Here is a 22,470-nt window from a genome sequence, read left to right as displayed (position 1 = left end):
CACCAGATAGCTTAATAGATAGTTTAAATGTTGTCGTTCCATACTGTATATCTGCTGGAAGTGTAAGTAAGCCAAATTTTGCTGAAAGTTCCCCATATCAGCTCAAAAGGTGAACATATGTTGTGCGATGTGTTACAGCTTGTTTCTGCTGCCCCCAAGTGGCCAAGTAACTTTTTACAGGTTTAATTTAATGTAATGTTTAAAACCAAGTTTTTTTTCTAAGCTCAGTTTTAGCATGTACAGTACAGTTATAAACTTCATTACTGGATTTAGATGTACACAAATGGCAAAGATTAACGTAGCCTTTAATGTAAAGAACACAGGCACAGTGGACATCCATTTAGCTGGTGAAAGGGTGCACCCGCACAAACGTCCAAATCTCCTGCCCCCCCCCTCCCATTTCTTCCGAGCTCCTTTCTTCCGAGCGCAGAGGACTGGCAGCAGAGAAAAAACTATGAGCGTGGGGGCTGATAGAGGGTCCTTCTCTCCGCACTGGTGGGATTGTCCGATAATACACACTTCTGCTCGTTTCTTGCCTGACACAGCGTGGGCAATTACTTCTTTTTTAATTATTCAGCTGAGATAAGTCGTGGGACTTCTGCAAGGTTTGCTGGTAAGTGTCTTTTAAAAAGATTCGTTTTAATCCACTGGGTTTTATCCCGGGTAAGTTATTAGAGATTCATATGTCTTTTAAAAAAGAAAGAGAAATCGTCTCTCTCGTCTACATTTTAGTGTTTTTTTCAATCTATTTAAAATTCACACTGTGATCCCCCACAAGGATGGTCTCGAGCAGCTTAATACTCTATATTGAGACCTTCTGCAGCTTAATAGAGCCAAATAAGCCAAAATAATAGAGTTTTGTTTTATAAACTACTACTAAGTTCAGAGCCCCACAATGTACATTTTCCTTCTAGTTCTGTAGTTTTTGAATTTATTTTGCATGGTATTGCTTTACAAATAAACCCCTGATCTCCTAAGGCAATACCTTCTTTCATGTATTAAGATGGAGCACTACCTCACTAAAGAGCCCAGAAATCAGCAATCTATTTGAGAACATAATCATATTAGCTATATCTACATTAAACAAGTGTGCTACTTGAATCCGGTAAAATATATATTTTTCTATTTCTTCTATTTGGTTTTATATTATATTTTTGCTTTTAGAATATAATAACCACTCTGGCTCTTGTTGAGGAAATATCTAGTTCTTCCCCAGCTGATCATGTGCTTGCATGGGGATTTAAGGGACCACTTTTGCAGCAAAATCAAATGCCACGCCATCCCATTGAGCTTGGTCTGTGATGTTGGCTTGCTTTCAAGTCATACTGTCCTAATAAATTACAGGAAGATCTTTGCAAAATATAATGACCTCACCAAAAGAACAGTTTTCATTAGAAATTATCGTAGACATGTCACACATGCCAGCATGATCATGCCGGAAGCATTGAGGTCATGTAATAAGTTTTGATCATATTGTTACCATGAATCCTGACCCTGCATGAGTAATGCTGAGATAGAAACTTTCTGTTTCAGGTGAAGATGTGCTGTTTCCAAAGAAGATTAAGCTTGTTTAAAGTCACACAGACAACTTAATATCAAAACTGCTTTCAAGGCACTATGTACCAAAAAGCATAATCATTGTTCATCTAATTTGTTGGATCAAATTGTTCTCAAATAAAAAGAATTGTCTTTGCAAAGACATGGGGGACTCCAACATTAGCCATATGGTAGCAGCTTACACAGAGACGCAGGAGAGTCTTCCAGCAGGCAAGTTGGATCATTACATGGACAGCTATGATTTGGACTATGGGATCCCCCCTGATGAGATCCCAGACACGACGCAAGGCCAGGCTTTCTTTGTGGCCACCATTGTTATTGGATTGGTGCTTGTCTGCATCATGCTTGTCTGTGGGTTCGGAAACTTGATATTCATTGCCACGTTGACACGTTACAAAAAGCTCCGCAACCTCACCAATCTGCTGATTGCCAATCTGGCCATCTCAGACTTCATTGTGGCAGTGGTGTGTTGCCCGTTCCTGGTAGACTACTATGTGGTAAAACAGCTTTCCTGGGATCATGGATTAGTGTTGTGTGCCTCTGTCAACTATCTCCGTACAGTGTCCCTCTACGTGTCCACCAATGCATTGCTTGCGATTGCAGTTGACAGGTCAGTGTGTTATTTCTTTCATATTTTAGTGTGGGTGTTTGTGTTCAATTTAAAAAATTTCAAAAACATTTCAGCATTGTCTACAGAGATTTGAATCAACAAACCTTTCATGTGTTTTAACTGGCAAAATAATCTCCTCTGCTTAAAGAAGACGTTGAAATACTGTACATTCCAGTCATTCATTGTCTTTGAGACATATAAACACACTTCTGTTGTTGTTTTTCATTGGCTGATTTTTAGATTTCTCTAAGCAACAAATGTAATCATTCTCGCTCTTTTGAACACAAACGGCTGTATTGTGACATACATTTTAAACATCTTAGCTTTATTGGACACAGGCACTATACTACAGCAACTGAGATTTACCTCTTTACAGCCTTTAAAAAAATAAGATTTGTCTGTCTGCACTCACCACTAGTGCTTCAAAGGCTGTGTACAACATGCTTTGATTAATGCTTGATTACGTCTAAAAACAGTTCCCTTGCAACTATGTTCAGCATGCAGCAAGTAGATATCCTCTTATGATAAATCTGGACATCCTATCTGTTATATTATCTGTTTATTCCCCCTCTAGCACAGGCTGAAATATACTTTGAAGTATACAGCATGATTTCCTGCTTCAACCACCGACAGGTTGAGCAGGAAATCATGCTGTTTGCATACATTATAAATCATATCATAATATTCACCAGTGCTCAATAAGACATAAAAGACCTCATGACTAAAGGACAAAACAGGAGCTTTTCAGATTCCAAAATAACTTATACATTATAACCTCCAATCTGCTTTTTTTATCACAGAAGACATGTTGACATGTATGTATTGTAAAAGCACAGACAGGTGTAAATGATTAAAATAATTACGGCTCACTGTCACACTGTGATGGCTTACTGGGACACTTGAATTGAACAGAGCCATCATTAATGTTATTAGTAACACCTGTGTGTTTGCTACTGTACACTGATATTCTGCTGTGATAAAAAGTCCAAGGCCATATTCATATAAACCAAAAAGGCCCCTGGAAGAAACAACTTGATAAACAATGCTTAAAGCCGTTGTTTCTTTGTTGAGGGGTTGATCCTTAGCACTATATTGCTGACTATGTTACCTACGTAGTAACAAAATATAGTCAACAGTAGCAGTTCTTCTCTCTAATAGATTGAACTGAGTGGCTCATGGCCTGCACCTTTGTCTAGGATACTTAAATCCCTACACTCAAGGCTGTGTAAGAATTGATGAATGTTTTACTGATTTAAATGGTTGCTATTGATTTTTGCCTTCCATATGTAAGTTACTTTTGCACAATGCAATAATGCTATGGCTGTTTATTTAATGTTCTTCTATGGTTTGTGGGTAAAAAGTTCAGTTTTCTAAACTTCACAAATGGAAACACTGACTTGACTAAGGTGAAGGGTGGATAATGAATGTTTAGAGTGCCAAAGAGTAAAAGTATCAGTCAATAATCCATCTTTGAGTTTACTTAATGAGTTGAGTTTACAATAATTTGATTAAATTGGTAATTTAGACAGTTTAATGAAATAAAACAATTAACTGACACATTTTAACAGCATTTATTTCGTTATTAAGAAATTAACCACTGCACTGCACTGCATCTATTTGTTAGTTGACATGTAGCTTCAGATCATCCATTGTCAAAACAATACTAGTATATATCAAGTAGAACCTAATTAAGAGTATGCTGTGTCATTTTGTTGCTGATCAACTTAAGTGAAGGGTCTGTGAACAAGTGGTGCAGATAGACATCAGTATACAGAGAAACATTGAACAGTGAGAGTTCAAAATAGTTTTTACAAATAAGTACAGGCAAACATATCAGATACAGCTTGAAATACAACAGTTTTACAGTCACTGATATTTTTTTTGGTGTTTTCAAAAAAAAAAGAATTGCTTTAACTTTAGAACAAAAATAATTTCCACACTACATGACAGTATCAAATATTTATTATTATTATTATTATTATTATTATTATTATTATTATTATTATTATTATTATTATTATTATTATTATTATTATTATTATTATTAATATTATATCTACATGGAAATATTATAGAAGTCTTACATGCAATTGTATACACATTTCTCTCCAGACTTTTGGCCATGTGTTAAAAGACTTTGTCAATTTTGTGTTTGACTGCATGAAATACCTAAGACATGAAGTGTATATTCACATTGAAAATGTTGACCCATCCATATATTCTTCTTTACTGTATAAACATGCAGTGATTGAAAATATAAGACTATTTAAAAAAAATACAGTATATATAGATATTAAATAAACATGTATAAAGTCAACATTTCCAACAAATATTACTAACTCACATTTTTAGTTAGTTCATACATTTGCCAAGACATTAATAGAAAAATATACTTTTTAACTCAATATGAAAAGTTGGCTGAACAATGGAGCACTGTGTGTTGAGACTGAGACTGAGAGCATTTTGTCAAATCTATGGACTACTCACAGCATTTCAACTACTTTAAAAAGGGCAGTTTGAGTATATTATATTACGTGTTTATTTTCCTCCCCTTCAATGCAACAATATGTCTTGTCTACCTTCTTTCAGGTACATGGCTATAGTCCATCCTCTGAGGCCACGTATGAAGTTCCAAACTGCCTACTGCCTTATTACAGGAGTCTGGATTGTTCCCATTCTGATATCAATTCCCACTGCCTACTTTGCTTCTGAGACCATGTACCCTCATGGCAGCACCACCCCAACCACTCACAAAGTCTTCTGTGCCCAGATATGGCCTGTGGACCAGCAGGCCTACTACCGGTCCTACTTCATGTTTGTTTTTGCTGTGGAGTTCGTTGGGCCCGTGATTGTCATGACAATTTGTTACACCCAAATTTCCCGCGAACTCTGGTTCAAGAATGTCCCAGGTTTTCAGACGGAGCAGATTAGGAAGAGGTTGCGTTGTCGGCGCAAGACAGTGATGGTCCTGATCGGGATTTTGACAGCGTACATAATGTGCTGGGCGCCATACTATGGCTTCACCATCCTACGAGATTTCCACCCAACGCTCATCTCTCGCCAGAAGAACTCTTTGGTGGCCTTCTACATCATCGAGTGCATTGCCATGAGCAACAGCATGATTAATACCATATGTTTTGTCAGTGTTAAGAACAACACAGTAAAGTACTTAAGGAAGATGGTACTGCTGCGCTGGAGGACAACATATGCACCCAGTAAAACTGATGAGATGGATGTTAGGGACTCCTCCATGCCTGGAACAGAGGAGGTTGAATGCATTCACTTGAGGTGAAAAAAATACATCTTTAATATAAAAGTTATTTAGATTTAGGCTGTTGATATACAGAAACTACACTGTTGAGATGAACATTTTTGCCACGTTTAAATAACACTTTGGAAAGATATCGAGCATAATGAAGCACAAGGAAAGATCAAACCCTAACAGCACATCAGATGGGACCACATAGCTCAAACATTGTTAGTCAGCAGCAGTATATATGGAACGTAATTGTTGTGCACACTGTGACTATTCACTGTGTTATTGTAAAATGTTGTAGCATGTGAAAATTATATATTACATCTGAGACTTATAAATACAGCTGCTTCTGCCCTCAGTGATCTATTATGTTGACTACAGGTTAATATTTGTATCACCTGTACCTGTTTCATTTTATATCATTTTTGTAAGGTCAAATAACTGTAGATACTAAATAAATCCTTTCATTGACCATTGCTTTTGTATTTTAAATTTTCAGTTTTTCCTTTTTGTAAATATTCAGGACTAGTGGAGATGTCATTTTGTTGAATGAAAAGCATTGAGAAGTTTCGTGAGACGTCTTGAATGTTTTTTCTTGAAAAATAATCAATACATTGCATGCTTTCTTTGTAGATTAATGGACTTCATTTGTGTTTATTATAATAAAGAACAAACACTGAAGAAAAGTTCCTTTTATTTATTGAGCTGTTCTGTTATTTGCTTTTTTTTTGTAAACTTTGTTTTGTATAGACATGCAAATGAAGACTGAAGAACAGTCCATTTATTGGCTTTTCTCAAACATATTGCACATTATTTGTGCCATTTTTTGTTTTTAATAATTAAGAGAATCAGGATTGGGAGGATGTATCTGTCAGTCATGTTGGCAAACACTGGATACTGGAACACAAGTACAGACTCAGTAAGATTAATGTATACTCGTGCTGTTCCTGCACCTTTGGGGCATACCTGGGTCCTTAAATAAATGGTGTATATAAATATGTTTATCTTTGGATACATTGAAATCCACAGGGGATGATAAAAAGTGTTGAAAGTTTTCACCTTTTCAAACACCAAGAGAAAGCTTCAGGTGTTGGTGTACAACATGCAAATGTTTCTTTACAGGTTTACTCTGAGCACTAAACTTTAACTCTTTTTTAATTTGAAATCCTGAACCCCATTGTTAAACATTTGTTAACAACCTGCCAGCTCATGTATGTTACATTTCAGTATGCATCTGCTGATGACTAACACCAGCCTCCTGCCAGCTTCTTTTCGTTATAGAATACTTTGGGAATGACTCACTGCCAAAATGCATAGAAAGTCACAAATAGAAGTAGGTAAATGTATTAAAGTATCACAAGGAATTATTTAGAGTATCACATCTGAAAGAGGACCATGTTTTAGCTCCTAAATATATTCTAGAGTCAAATGGAGACCTACAAAGGCAGGGTTGGTAATGTTAAAAAGCTAGGGGATAGATTTGAAAGTCCAACCCCTCCCCACGGAGGTGGTTGTTTTTGGAGCAAAAGAGGAACAATTAAAAGTCTGTGCTCAGCTTCAAACAACAATGTTAAAGACAACAGACAAAGCCAGAAATCTGGGTGTAGTCATGGACTCTGACCAGAATTTTTACAGCCACATTAAGACAATTACAAATTCAGCCTATTGTCACCTTGAGAATAAATCAAGGGTTAAGGCACTTGTGTGTCAACAGGATTTAGAAACGATGTCTTTACAGGTCTCCCTAAAAAGTCAAACAGACAGCTGCAGCTGATTCAGAACTTTGCTGCTTGAGTCTTCACCAAGAGACCAAGAGAGTGGAGCACATCACTCCAGTTCTGAAGTCCTCACACTGGCTTCCTGTGCCTCAAAGATTTGATTTCACAGTTCTTTTGATAGTTTATAAATCACTAAAACGGTTTAGGGCCAAAATACATTTCTGATCTGCTGCTACACTCTGACCTACAGACTTCTCACCTCATCTGGGACCGGTCTGCTTTCTGTCCCCAGAGTCAGAACTAGACAGGGGGAAGCAGCGTTCGGTTTTTATGCTCCTCGTATCTGGAACAAACTTCCAGAAAACTGCAGATCCGCTTCTACTCTCAGTTCTTTTAAATCAAGGCTGAAGACCTTTCTTTTTGATGTTGCCTTTCTTTAAATGGTTGTTCTTTTCTTTAATGTTTAATTTATTATACTGCACTGTAACTTTTATTCTTGTGTTTTATCTGTTTTTATTTTTTTAACTGTTTAACTGTTTTTGTGTAAGTCACTTTGAACTGCCCTATTGCTGAATTGTCCTATACAAATAAAGCTGCCTTGCCTTGCCTTGCCCTCAGGGCTCCGACCCACACAGAAGTGCAGGACCAGCGCTTCTTTGCTGATCCGAGCAGATCGGAGAAAGGACTACAACTTTAAATGTCTCATTCATCGGTAAGGAAACACCAAATATTACAATATTGAATGAAAAAAGAAATGTCACACCTTAGACATTTAGGTCCTTTAAATCCCCAGTTGAACACACGTGGTTAAATATCAACAACCAAGCAGCAGCTAGCACAGCTAGTACACAGCCCCCAAGTATGATGGGGCCACGGTATATGAGGGTTCCCTTGGCCCAAAATTTGACAGTAAAATACAATGCAATGCAATTTTGAAAATAGGATAAAAAAAACTTTTCAGGGCTCAAAGATTTGCAGAAGAGAAGAAAATGACATTCTATTTAGTGTTATAGAGGGACAAAGAGACACTGTTGAGAAAGTATTTTACATCATTCATGGTTTATATGGAGGCCGGACCACAACTGTTGATCTCAGAGGGATATTTTTTGATCTCACACAAGGTGTGGGGGACACACTAGGAGAATAGCCTCTGTTAAAGGGGGGGGGGGGGGGGGGGGGGGGGGGGGGTCTGCTGAGCCAGACAGTTCAGGTCAACTGCAACACACACTGAGGGGCCAGATCATTCTCGGCCTGCAGGCTGGGGAAGGGAACTCCAGAGGCAGGTGCGTAGATACCCTAACTTCCCATTTTCTGAGTTGTTGCATGAGGTTAAAGAGATGGGGAAAGAAGGCTGGGTGGACGAAGATGGACTGTCATAAAGTGTAGACCAAACCCCCCGCTGATCCACTCACCCAGGGGGAAGATCCAATCTGCACAAGCTGCTCAACATGGCTGCTGGTTTGAAGCAAGCATTAAAAGAGGAAATGCTGCACCATGGTGTGGGACAATTTTTGACACCCCTGCCTCATGTGACCCTAGATGCACAGGTTCCAGGGACAGAGACTGGAGAGGAACTAACAGAAATTTTGGGGGCCCAGCTCAGCCAGGTCAGACCAATGTTGACCTGTCTTGTGGGTCAGCAAGAGAGAATTTAAGAGTTAAACCAGATTGTCACAGATAGTGAGATGATTGTCAGGACAACAATCCTTAAAGGTGGGAGGAGTGTCACAAAGTGTGGCCAGACAGCAAGTGTTTTTTGCGTTTATTATAAATAATCTTTACTGTGCCGAGCAGCACCGAAAAAGTTGTTGAAGAGTTGGAGATTGGATGTAACTATGCAGCCGCTCGAGTCTAATGTGTCAAGTGGTGTCTTGTTTTTCAGCAAGTTTGAGTTATTAGCTAAACCTTGTTTCTAGTACACTTTAGAGGATTTTGTTCATGGCAATTCACACATCATCGATGGGGAATACAGCACATACAAATACATGTCATGTTATCTAGGGTAGTAATGTTAAGTTAAATGTTAGATGTTAAAGAAGGTAATGTTGCTGGCTGCATGGTAGGTAGGTGGTCACGAGGAGATCACTACTTACCTGAATACTGATACTGAGACAAAATGGAACCGTGCAACCACTTGAGTCTCTATGATCAAACGGGTGTCATTCTGCTCGCGCATCTTAGATGATTGTGTACATAGAAATTTGTAGGCTACACTACTAATGGATATTACATACAAATAAATGTCATGTTATCTTGGTAGTTATGCTAAGTGAAATGCTTGTTACATGGTAGGCTGTCACAAGGAGACCGCGCACCAGGCCACTGAACGAGACTAAGTGCCTAATGCATGAGTCCATGTAATCAAACGGTTGTCTTGGTTTTCCCCTCTTCCCAGGGGCACGTGAACCGGTGACCGAACCTATTGACTTGCTAGTCTAACCAACAACAGTCAGGTTGAACCAACGACTGTCCGTTGAACCGACTCGCGTAAAAGAGCTGGTTGTTCCATCACTAGAACATTAGCAATTAGATAATTGTCTCTGGAACACATTTACTTTATATAGTCGCCAATTATGCAAATTTTCTTAAAGGCTGATGTTTGAAGCCAGGAAATGTTTATTTTGCCATTATCAGGGTCCTTGCTTATTGTCCACATTAGTCTCTGTGCTTGGCCCGCTGTGGGTGAAGTGTCAATTAGTGCAGGTTTGTTTTTCTCTTTCCCTGTTCCTTTTTTCCTGGAAGACCTACAATAAAAGGTTGCACAACATTTTGAAAGAGACAGCTCATATTTTCATTGTCTGGCTCCAATGGGCTCATTTATCAATAAGTGTTTACTCACCACTGTTACTCATCAAGAAGTCACATATTTTCCTATACTTTACAGTCATTTGCAATGACATTGAACATGTTCACATACTGTTATTTTTTGTTGTTTTGTTTAAACATCTTAAAAAGTGGTCATCAATACACTTTCTTATATTTCTCTTACCTGAAAAAAGGTAATTACACAAGAGGCTGCATTAATGGCAAGTCCTATTGCTGTGTAAACTTTGTATAGAATAGACAGTCCCTTCAAATAAAAGACCACTCATGTCACAACTCAATAAAAACACAACGTAGTTTCTGTAACAAATATTTTTTAACAAGATTGAAATAGCATTCTTAGCGTACGAGGAATAAATCTTTTATTAAACATTTGTTTCCACTGTATGATGCAGGCATGAACTCACAGTTTTCCCTCCATTCTTTATTCCTTTTCCATCAGTGTAAACAGCAGGAATCTGTTCTGACTTCCACAGACCATAAAATGGTTTTATTGTCTGACAGTGTCCAGCAAATATCTTCCTAAAGTGTCTTGTCTTTTTTGTGTTCACATCACACACATGGACATTGTATGTGTGTTACTTCACAACCGTTCAGAACAAATGAGTCACCAATGATGGGGTTGAAAGAGCTTGAGGCACCCCTTTGCCATCACTCAGTCAGTTACCTATTTTCTATTGGTCAATAGTATCCTCCCACCCACCTGAATACAGTGTGTGTGTGTTATGTTCTGACTTTCAGTTTGACCAGCCATTGGGAACAACTTACTCTCTCCAGAGAACTGCCACGACGAACTAATGAAACGTTCCCTTTCCCCCTTCCCGAATGTACTTGGCTTGTACTTCACTAGACTCCATATTAACCTCGTCCTTAAAGAGCGATCAGGCTGTTTATTGTAGAAAACGTTTCCCTTAAATGGATGACCAGTTTGACGGTCATCAGAAGCAGATCCAGCAGGATGACTCTATCCAGGAAGTCATATTTGACATTAACAGGAAATTGCCTCTTTCTTTCTTTCTTTTTTTTCCTTTCTTCTATTCCTTGCTGAATGTGCCTGGATTTTACTGCATATGACTTCATGTTGATCCATTCCTTGTAACACAGAGATCCTTATTTTTTCTAAACGGATATTAAATTTCACCTTTCAAAAAAAATGGTAAAATGGAATTTGCATTTAGCATTGCTCTCAGAATTATAACAATATTGGAAACTAGTTTACCATTGCCAGACCTATCTCCACAGTGCTGTGGAGAAAGGCCTGGGAAGTCTACACAACCCTGGACTCCTCCTGGATAGGAGAACAACATGTCATTTCCTTAAACCAATCACAATCGTCTCAGGTCTCGCTAGGCGCTGGGCACAGCAATGGTGTCTCTGCAAAATAGCCTAGAGAAGGAACCTTTGGTGGAACTTATGCACATACGAGACAAAAAAGACACAAATATAAAGAAAGAAGAAGATGGACATTCTGCCGAAAATGAGGGACATCTGGCAGAACCTCCAGTGGCACCGGAACTGTCCCGTAAACTAAACGTTGTTGACTAATCGGTACCCTGTAATCTTTAAATTTATTTGGATAAAGCAGAAGCTAGGATGCTACAGGTTGAGACCGCTAATGAGCCGCAAGCTAATCGAATAGTAGCTTTGGAGAGAAAAGTAGAATTCCTCCTCGACCATATAGATAAACTGGTTAAACAGAGGGCGGTGGAAAAGCATCTTCATCTTCAACCTGCCTGAGAATATGGAGGGAAGTAATGCTTGGGACTATTTTTAACACAGGCTACCTCATTTTCTAGACATGGATGCAAAGGAGGGCCTGGTTAAGCTAGAACGGGCTTACCTCTCTCTAATGCCCAGGCCCGGGTCTGACCAGCAATCACACCATGTCATCATTCTGTTCCACGCGTTCCCAGACAAGCATACAGTAATGGCAGCAGTACGGCGAAAAGCAGCAGACGGGGATAAGACTCTGGAGGAAAGGAAAACATCCCTCTGCCATGACCTGTACGCCGCAGTACTTCATAAACGGAAGAAGTTTAATGAAGTGTCACTGAATGGCACCAAGCAAACCTTCCTCTCTCCGACAGAGGCTCTGACCTTCGCAGCCAGTGTGGCAAGTCGAGAATGAAGGACTCTCTTTATCATATAAAAGCTAAGTTTGGACAGTCGGTCATGTATACTGGTGACTATTCTCTTTTATGATACATCTTACATTCATGTGAATGATTATTCATTGTCATAATATGCATTATATGTTATCATACGATAACATATGCTATAGCTATATCATATAGCATTAATGAATAATCATCACAATATCAGGAGGCCTCTACATATTATCAGTATTTTTGAGACATAGCATTTCATTGCAAGCAGAAAAAGGTATTTGACCGTGTTGAATGGTCCTACCTGTTTAATGTCTTACATTAATTTAATTTGAGAAAGAATTTTATTAGATGTGTGAAATTATTATATAAAAATCCCACGGCAGAAGTCATCACCAATGGCTATAGATCTGACAGCTTTGCACTTCATTGCTCAACACATCAGGGCTGCCCCCTTAGCCCCGCCCCTTTTGCCCTTGCAACACAGCCTCTTGCTGAGGCGATAAGGCAATACTCTGACATAGTTGGCATAACTGTGGGTGGGATCCAACATAAAATTTCTCTTCACGCAGATGATGGTGGAGCCTGAAACTTCTGTGTCACGCCTTGTTGATGTAATCATTCTGTTTGGATGTTTTTCGGGTTACAAAATCAAATCTTTGGCTATGCCAATGGGAAGCCTTAGAGCTCGAACTGACACAATACCCTCATCTCGATTCAAATGGTCCATAACAGGTTTTCTATACCTGGGCATTCACATTACACCTTTGTTTCATGAAATGTTTAAGGCTAATTCTAACCCCCTCCTAGACTCCATGAGACCTGGACAGATGGACTTCACTCCCTTTGTCATTGCTTGGTTGAGTTTCTATTATTAAAATTAATATTTTGCCAAAATATTAATATATGGCTGAGTGACTTCATTTGGAATAAGAGAAAGCCCAGGCTAAATGTAGCAAAACTACAACTCCCTGAAGGGGAATGAAGGAATGGACAGATCTTCCCAACATCAGAGTTTATCAGCTAGCATTCCATTTAAGATTTGTAGCAAATTGGGTCAAGGTGGATCCCACTTCTGATTTGATGAGTTTAGAAAAATCATAGACCTCAGGCTCTTTTTCAAACACCTGCAGTTTTGGGACTTCATAAACAGGGCAACTACACTCAATATTGATGCCACTACATCTGCAGTTGAACAGCCAGACTGATAGCAATGATTACAAAAATAGAAGGTGAACTTGGTACAGATGTTGATGGGGATAAATGGACTGAGATATGGACTCAAACAAAGAGAACATCTGTGTGTAACCGTGACAGATTGTGCACCATTTACAAATCTCTCCTAACAAAAGACGCTCAACTCTCACCTGCATGTTTAAAATGTAAAATCTCAGTGGGCACCCATGCTCATTGTATCTGGTCTTGTCCTAAAATTCAAACATACTGGCTGGGTGTTGCGAGATCTGGAACATGTTTTTGGTGTTATGTTGCACATGGACCCTCTTTCTTTATTCCTGGGTTACCCCAGTCAAGATACAGGGATGCTAACTCTACCAGACTCTATAATATCCTCAAATGTGCAACAAGAAAGAACATCTTTCTGCCTTGGATAAGTGACAAACCCCCAACTAAATCAAACAGAGGCAAGAATCTCCTTTTAGAGCAACATGTGTGTAGGTCTTGCCAGGAGCTAGTATGTCAAGTGGACTAATGAATTTTGAACATCTCTCCAGGGCCGTTTGGCAGTTTAATGTGATGTTTGTGCACTTCCCTATCCCTACATGGCCCACAGCTTTGCAGGAAAGACACATCCTGTGACAGCAAATCATTGGCTGGTCATGAATAATGATTCAGAGATCCACATTGTTCCTTTAACAGCTTAAGTGAAGAACTGTATGTCTGTCTGCTGCCCTTTGTTATCTAGTGTAGCAGGTCTTTAAAGAGCAGTATGTGAACTAAGAGGATGTTGATTTTTTTTCATGTTTTTATTAAAGAACAATCCTTATAAAATGAATTGGCTGTAACCTCAATTCAACTTCAATAGATTATTTTTTTTACTTTGAGTTTTCATTAGTTAAATAAAAGTATTTTTACATACACAAACTTGTATGTTTTTTAAAATGTACATGTACATGCTCCAAAACTAAACTAATTAAGTACTGGCTGTTTTCTAATAGGCTGCTCAGCTTTGATACCATGAAGGTAGTAACCGTTGGATGTTTTGCCTTTGACACAACTCCTGTAAAGCAACTGCAGTTGCAATTCAAAAACATGTTTATCATGAAATAGAGTGAACCTTGTGTCATGGCTCTAATTTACAAACCGAGCAGTACGCAAGCTGCTTTGCTTTAAATGCTTCAGTAATGTGGTTCTTTGGGTGCAATGCGACAAAGTAGCCTGTTAACTACATAGGAAATTTCAGTATGATAATATTACAGTATGTACATAATTAAGTATGATGCATTTCAATCTTTAAGGTCAACGAATCATCATACCTACTTCCCCCTTAGCTGAGAGATGATAGTCATTATTGAAAGAGGTTGCTTGTCAAAACCATTTATCTAAGGAGCGCAGTCTCCGTCTGCAGTAATCTACTTTTTCTGCTGTCATGTTTCATTGTATGACGAACCAGAAGGTGGACAAAAGATCAGAGGATGTTTGAAATAATTCACACAATTGGTCATTTCGAAGATCATGCTGACAGGCATTTCAGACTGGAGTATTTACTTTCCATACAGGATGAACTTACCACATTTTATGCCAGTTTTTCCTGAGTTTAATTCAGCAAAACATGATACTGTGTAGGGGAAATGACAGTGTCTCTCACATGCAATGTTTACAGTATTGATTAAGCATTTTACGCATACTGTAGTAACACATCAAAATTGAACAATCAATATCAGACAACTAGATTAAGGCAACGTCGACCATGTAGAATTTTGAAAGGAAACAAAGACAAAGTGGCTCTGTACAAACTTCATAGGAACATTGTGTCTGTAAACTGGTTTCTGTTCCTCAAAGTAAGTACATGTTCTGTATGTCACTTGTTTTATATCATCATATATAATTTCTTATATATTGTAACATCCAGATTCAGAGACAGACATATATAACCTATTCAAATGTACCACTAATGCATGTGTATGTTCATAGCAATGTTTCTAGTGAGTAGTATTCGTTTAAGTTGTTTGGATTTAAACAATTTATGGTGTCACTGCAGTGTGCCTTCTCACCAAAGCACACACTGTAACACAAAAAAACAGGTTAGGACCTTTCTCCTTATTTTCCTTTCATCCCTGGGGTGAAGAAGAAGCCATTTCTGAAGCAAACCAGAACACTTAATTGTCTTTGCTCTCCTCTCTATCGCACTGGAGAGGCTCATTGGATTTGTACAGGTCACAATAAACAACCAGTGCAAGAAACAAGGTTTGCAAAAGAGACAGGCATGAGAGAGTACTTGTTAAATAATTTGAAGTGTCATGAAATTACTATTTATGGTTATCATGTCTTAAAGAAACCTATTGTTTTATTTAATTACAAATGTGTTCTATTTGTATTTATATAGCTGTATAAATTAGACCACAATGGTCAAAGTTAACTTTTAAGTAGAACACTTTCAAGCAAAAATACCAAAGTAAAAATGTTTTTGTCTGGTAATACTTTATAACAATCATCATTAACAGATGGCAAATTGATTAATTATTCTTTAGTTAGTTGTCATTTATCTCTTAACTAATTTTACTGTTAACAAGCAATAAAATTATACTTAATAAAATATTAGTACTGCTCTTAATTAACAGTTTATTGTTACACAAATTATATCAGGAACAGTAAGCTATGACAGAAAATGTTAGTGGTTTGAAATTGTGACAGGCTGGGGTGCCTGTTGCATTTGTGGGCGAGGGTGGGATAAAGGCCAGCGGCTCAGCTGGCAGAGACAAAACATATTAAATGCGTGTGGATTCTGTTTTGTTGTGCCATGCTGTTCTTGCCTTTTTGGATTAGTGTCCTCAGGAAGGTATCTTGCATCCTGAGGATACTAATGAGGAAACTTCTTGAGGACATAAACTGTTTTCTTGTTTATTAAATCACCTGTTAACTGCATTTGGGTCCAACTCTTGCTGTTCCTGACAAATCGTGACAGAATGACCAAACAGTCAAAGCAAGATACATGTCATCAGGAAGGTAGCCAGGAAACGTTTTTATAGATCTTTTAAAAATAGTTTCTTAAAGGATTACAAACATTTTTTCAATCAGAACTTGATACCTAATGTAGTATATAAGGGATATGATGTGTGCAACAATAAACTTTCATTATAAAGTGTTAACAGTCTTTGATTACTACCCCCTGCCCAAAGTAATTGTTCTGTAAACATGTTCTGTATCATCACTGAGCCTTCATGTTTGACAAGAGCCTTCGGCACAAACAGACAGCAACTGAAATTTGTGATTGACAAACTGGTCCCAAGCCTGCTGGTACTTGAGCTGGTGAGTGTGTCATTGATGGAAGGTCTTGGCAGGGAGTTGATAGGTGATGGGAACTTGTACACACGACCAGCTGTGTTTACTTCTCTCTTCTCCTCCTCTTACTCTCTGATATTCCGGAGAGGGTAAAATCTGGACCTTGACAGCCTGCTGTCATCACTACACCATCCCCATGATGAGAGCGTTGAGCCACTCTAACAACTAATGACACAGTTGCATGGATGGTTTCCTGTTCAATATGATGCCCGGTGGGGATGAAGTCAAAAATAATTTACATACAGGATGTGATGCTGCCTTAACCCAGTAGTTTACCTACCCCTTTAGAGCTGGCAGATCATAAAACACTGATGACCAATTATTTCTTCATATCAGTCACATTAGAAATCACTGACAAGCTATTTTGTATTATAGATTAACTGTCTTGAAATGGTGGATAGAATAATTATTATTATTATATTCATTGTTACATGCATCCAATTGAAGGCGTATACTGCTTAAGGAAGTTATAGAGTGAATTATGTAGAGAGTATCATACTTAGTGTCAAGTATGCTGTGAGCTTTGATAAAGCTGTCATGCTACTTACATTCCAATTTAATGGATCCAGCCTTCAGGGAAATCCAGTCATCCATATCGCTGAAGAAGACCAGTCTTTCAAAATAATCTGTTCTTATCTGACTATTCTACTGTACAGCTATTGTTACACAAAAGCTTATCTCATTTTAGAAAATTGTAACTCCAATCACGCTGGCCTGGTATGCCTAATACCTTAAACATTCTTAAAATATGTTGATTTGGGATAGATTGACATTGTCTGTTATAGTTAGGAGCCAGTAGTCATGACCAACATTTAAAAAATTCACATGTGTGTGCCAAAGATTTATTTGAATGTAGACAAGACACACAACGCATCAACAATGGTAGTCTCAGCTTTGATACATCTATGCTTTTTTGTGATGTATTGAGTTTGTAATATTGACCAAGCCTGCGTCACACCCACACCAGCAGGGCAAAGTGGACTGTCAATAATCTGAACTTGTTTCCTTTTAAGAAATACTTCTTCCCCTCATTACATCAACCTCTACCTCTGCTGCGGGTGTCTGCAACCAGCTGGCCTTGTTTCACCCCGTTTTCATCTAAAATAAAAAAGGTGGTTCACAATGCTGAAGCCACCGCATTAGGATGCTTCTCTGCAGCTCTATAGGTGGATTAAGGCCACTTCCATAAAGCCCATAAAGCCCACAGATTAAGTCAACTGTAACCTCCTACAGCTGTTTAATTAGATTGCGATCTTATACATGTGAAGTCCATAGCATATTATTTACATCCTTTACATACTCTTTAAAATATCTCCTGCTGAAGAGTTAGACCTCTGTATCCAACAAAATATTTTTTTTCCTTTTTCCTTTATGGATTGTGTTTCATCAAAAGAAAGGTTGTGCATGTATATCACATACTCTTCACATATAATATTACAATGTAGTCACAGGTAGGAAGCTCCTATCATGTAAAATTGGAAGAAAAACCAAACAAGAATTGAATATATATAGTGTATATATATGTATATATATATATATTTAATTTTGTGTGTAACAGCCATTTTTGTCACTTAATATATCATGAAGTTTATGGAATCTTTCCATGAAGAAGAAAACGTTTTTACCTTCAGTGGCATCTAGCAGTTGATTGGCTTTTAGTCTGAAGAGTTTTGAAGTACTCCGCCTTGGCAAGACGGCAATCTGACAGCACGGCATATATCCAATTGAAAAATTTGAATTTGACTGTTTGGAAAATTATGGTTATGGTTTTTTGTCTTTGTGTCAGCAGAGTAAAACTCCATTCTGGCAGCTTCAGCTGTGTTTCTTTGTTTGGTGTTCCCACAAGAGTGTTGTCTTTGACATGTGTATCTGCTTGTGTTCACAAACAACAACCTGAAAACGATGCCGTGAAGATATTGACAGGATATAAGTCAATGCTGCATCGAGACAAACGGTAGACTTGTTGCAGAGGTCCAGGGTTTGAATGTGACCTGTGACAATTTCCCACATGCCTTTCTCACCTAACTGTTCTGTCAAAACTTAAAGGTGGAGAAGTCCCAAAAAAAAATCTTTAAAAAAACAGTTTTGTGTGGTCAGCTACATTAAGGTCACAGTTGGGGGCAACACAAATGGAAGTAGGCAACCTCGCCAACTTGAAAAGTTAATTTCCTACATTGCAATATCAAATTGGTTCCGTTTAAGATTCTGAGAAAAAGAAGCCTTTTTTTAAATGCATTCACCAAAGTGTTGAAATGATTTGAGAAAAGATTGCTTCTCGTTTCTGTTGATTTATTTCTCCAATTTTCTTTAGTTTCTGCTCTTGTTCCTTCTGTCTTTTTATACTCTGTCTCTTAGCAGAGATGGGGGCTATGAATTGCAGTAAATACATGTTTCACAAACATCAACCTGCACGCACACACTCTTCAGAGAGACATACTAAGTATCTTCATATTTTTATCAACTTAGATTGCAGAAGTTCCTAATCAATGCCCATATCAGGTTGTTGGACATTAAAATGAAGAGCACTACATTCTTATATTTAAATAAAAGAAATACAGTAAAAGAATATTTCAGAAATAAACGGTCACTTTTATATTCATTATAGTATCTGTTGTTGGTACCTTTACGTTAGAGTAGTAACTCCCTGTCCACTTCATCTGTGCTCTCAGGATGTTGATTGAATGGCAAATGTTAGTTGTTGTTTTTTTCCTCCTGTGTTCCTTAAGTGTTTTGCTCAGTGATTGAAAGAGCTACTTTGTCTTGGTGCTCTGCTTTGATCTACCACCACCACTGCTGGTGACTATTCTCAGATGAAGTTGCTATACTTGTTTGATGTCTTTCCAGTTTGGAGGGACTTCATCCCTGTTTGTGTCTATTTGACTGGAAGGGGAGGTTTTGCACAGGGAGAAAAATATGTAACTGAATCTAACTTATTGGATGTGTATGCAAAGTGCTGCAACAAAGCCAAGAATATGATATGATATTTTATTAATGCATGTTGCTCATCCCTCACAGAATTGCTTTACACCAATACAAAAGACATGTCATCCACAGCTTCCAGTACAGTGTCAACACACGACATACTTTGCGTAAACTAAGGAATAAAGAAAAACATATAACACAGCAGCCACAAGGTGGGCGTGTGCAACAGACACTCTGAGGTGATGTGGATGATTGACCTTAGTAGGCTGACATTAATCTATAAACACTGTATGTAGCTACCCCTCTTAATTTATTGTTTGCGGTCAAATTTGACCAGACAGTTTGAACTGCTCTTACTTTAACATAAATACCAATAAAAAGGACATCGTAGTTTTAATAGAACATATACTGTAAAAAGAATCTTGTTAGAACATTAACATTTACAACATGTGTGTGTGTGTGTGTGTGTGTGTGTGTGTGTGTGTGTGTGTGTGTGTTTCTGTGTGTGCGTGCATGCATGTGTGTGCGAACATTGGTGGCAACATGACAACATGAACTGACAATATGAACTGTGTATGTGTGTGTGTGCGTGTGTGTGTGTGTGGGCGTGTGAAAGAGTGAGTGGGTGTACGTGTGTGTGTCTGTGTGTGTGGGTCTGTCTGTTTCTGTGTGCGTTGCATGCATGCAAACTGCTTTTATAGTGTCAGTCAGTAGGGAGGGGCACATGAGAAAGAAATATATATTGGTACATTGTTTGATTTGGAATATTCTACGCGTGGGGGGAGGGGCACATGAACACGGGCAAGAAGTGGGTTCCCACAACTTACAATAAAATGTTTTGGGAAAGATGTGTTCCATGTAAGGCAAGGACAGGTGAAGAGGAGTATTAGGAGGAGTATCTGAAAGAGATGGGTTCCTATGATTTATGCAAGATTAATTTGTTAGGCAGGTGTTCAAGAAAACACTGGGCTCCCATAATTTATTCTAAGCTTTCTTGTGGAAACTATGATTCATGTGTAGAATGGGCACACATGAACAGAAAAGTTTTAGATGAAAATTACATTCTTTCCCATTCATTTCCTGTCGCGGTCATTTTTTATCGTAAACTATGACCTAGTTAAATAAATCCCTCAAAATTCAAAGAAGGTAATCACAATGAATTATATGTGTTCAAATGCCTTTTATGAAGGGTATCATAAGGTTTTTACGGCAACTGGATGAAAAATTACGTATTTATGGTACAGGGAAAGTGTAAACTGTTCATTTTTTACCCGAACATTGTTAGAAGGTTAACCCTCCTTTTTACCATGTTTTGCAAGTACAGTCCAATGACTGTTATCCTTAAAAAGCAACATCCCATTTTACAATGACTCACAGGAAGGCTAGGTTTGTATATAGTGCCATCTTGTGTTACAATAGTAAAACACACACACACACACACACACATGCAGGCAGCCACAATGATGTGTGCATTTTAAATGCCAATGGCAATCATTTCTAAAAGTGAAGTGAAGTTTTTGAAAAGCTCTATACAAATTCAATTTATTAGTAAAACTATTGTTTGATCCTTGTCATATTAATTGACTGATCTTCATTTCAATATTTTTATAACTAACAATAAATTGAGAAAAGAAACATATCCCACTGCTTAGCCAAGAAATAGTAAATCAGTTTGAACAAAAATGTAATCGCAATAGCAGTTTACAATCTTTACCTCCATAACAGTGCAAAACATTTAATCATTCATAAGGCAGCTACACAGACCAGACAAGCTGGTCAGTGATGCTTGTACACTCATTTAGCCTACAGATATCAACACCAATGCAATCATTACAGTTTCCATCAATCAAACTGTAGTAGTAGTTCATATCACTAATTATTTATATTTTTGAAGCAAGGATAGCTGCTTCAGCCCTCAGACTCACAATGTAACATGTTACACCTGGGCTGGGCAGAGAGAAATTAAAACTGCTGTCTGAGCAAGCGAGTGCAGACTTTTGCCAACGGGTATGGTCACAGAAAAAAATACAATGTTGTCCAAGTTATTCACTGTGCTTTAAATGGTTTTTAGTTAAAGGTGACAAAATAAGGGCTCTCATGGGACTTATCCAAATATAACAAAATTGACAAATTCCACAGAAAAACTGCACACAACTATAGCAAAACTGCATGTCGAAGTTAAACAAGCAGGTTGATCTGCAAACTGTGACCAGTTAAGAAATAAGTGTACCATTTGGCATTGTTTTTGCTTCTACTGAATGTGAAAAAAGGAAAAACATGACTCGCACAGGAGATGGATGTGACATTTGTTGCCCTGTCTGATTTATTATGCACATTCCCAGATCTCAGCAAATGTTTCAGTAAGTATAGTATTATAACTACTGACATAATTGATGGGCAAAGGGCCGCAATTGTAAAAAACTTCGACATATTCCTTTACTTGTCTTTACTTGGACTATTCTTCTTTGAAACAGCTACAGCTAACAGTTTTTTTTTATGTAGTCATAGCCTACTGCAGCTTCAGCGTGTCATGTTTACCACTGATGAATTCTCTCACAGATGGAGCAGACCTTTAAACCAAAAAGTGATACTGAGGTGTGAAGGCGGAACATGGTTCAGACTTAGTTCACACACAGGAACTCATTGTGCTTATGTATTAGCTCAAACAATCACAAACTTTTGAGAAGTGAACAAAAAAGGGATCTGAAAAAAACACATTGGGCAGAATAGTAAGCCTAAACCATGTAAACACACACTCTTTCCTGTCCTATTGCCTTTAAAATTGAAACTGTCATTGTTGAACTGTCAATCAATTTGCTGACACGATGTTTGATCCACATGCGGGAGATCGACATTTACGAGGACCAGTTAAAACTAAATGTTACAAGACCCTCCTACCTGTTTAGCCGTAAGAAGACCAATCCATAGACACCATACTAGACAATTACATTTCGACCC

The 22,470-nt window shown here is 38.1% G+C and overlaps 1 protein-coding gene across 1 annotated transcript; it reads left to right on the top strand.

The window, feature by feature from the left end:
* Positions 1-400: 400 nt before the first annotated feature.
* prokr1b (prokineticin receptor 1b) lies at positions 401-5,988 on the top strand. The gene is made up of 3 exons (XM_034898987.1): positions 401-613; positions 1,534-2,167; positions 4,757-5,988. Exons 2-3 carry the CDS (start codon positions 1,701-1,703, stop codon positions 5,457-5,459), a joined length of 1,170 nt encoding a protein of 389 aa, XP_034754878.1. The 5' UTR covers positions 401-613; positions 1,534-1,700; the 3' UTR covers positions 5,460-5,988.
* Positions 5,989-22,470: the final 16,482 nt, after the last annotated feature.

This window comes from Etheostoma cragini, chromosome 17 (genome assembly GCF_013103735.1).
Source record: "Etheostoma cragini isolate CJK2018 chromosome 17, CSU_Ecrag_1.0, whole genome shotgun sequence".
In the NCBI taxonomy this organism is placed as follows: domain Eukaryota; kingdom Metazoa; phylum Chordata; class Actinopteri; order Perciformes; family Percidae; genus Etheostoma; species Etheostoma cragini.
The sequence above is the reverse complement of the archived record's forward strand: the minus strand, read 5'-3'. Positions and strand labels throughout refer to the sequence as shown.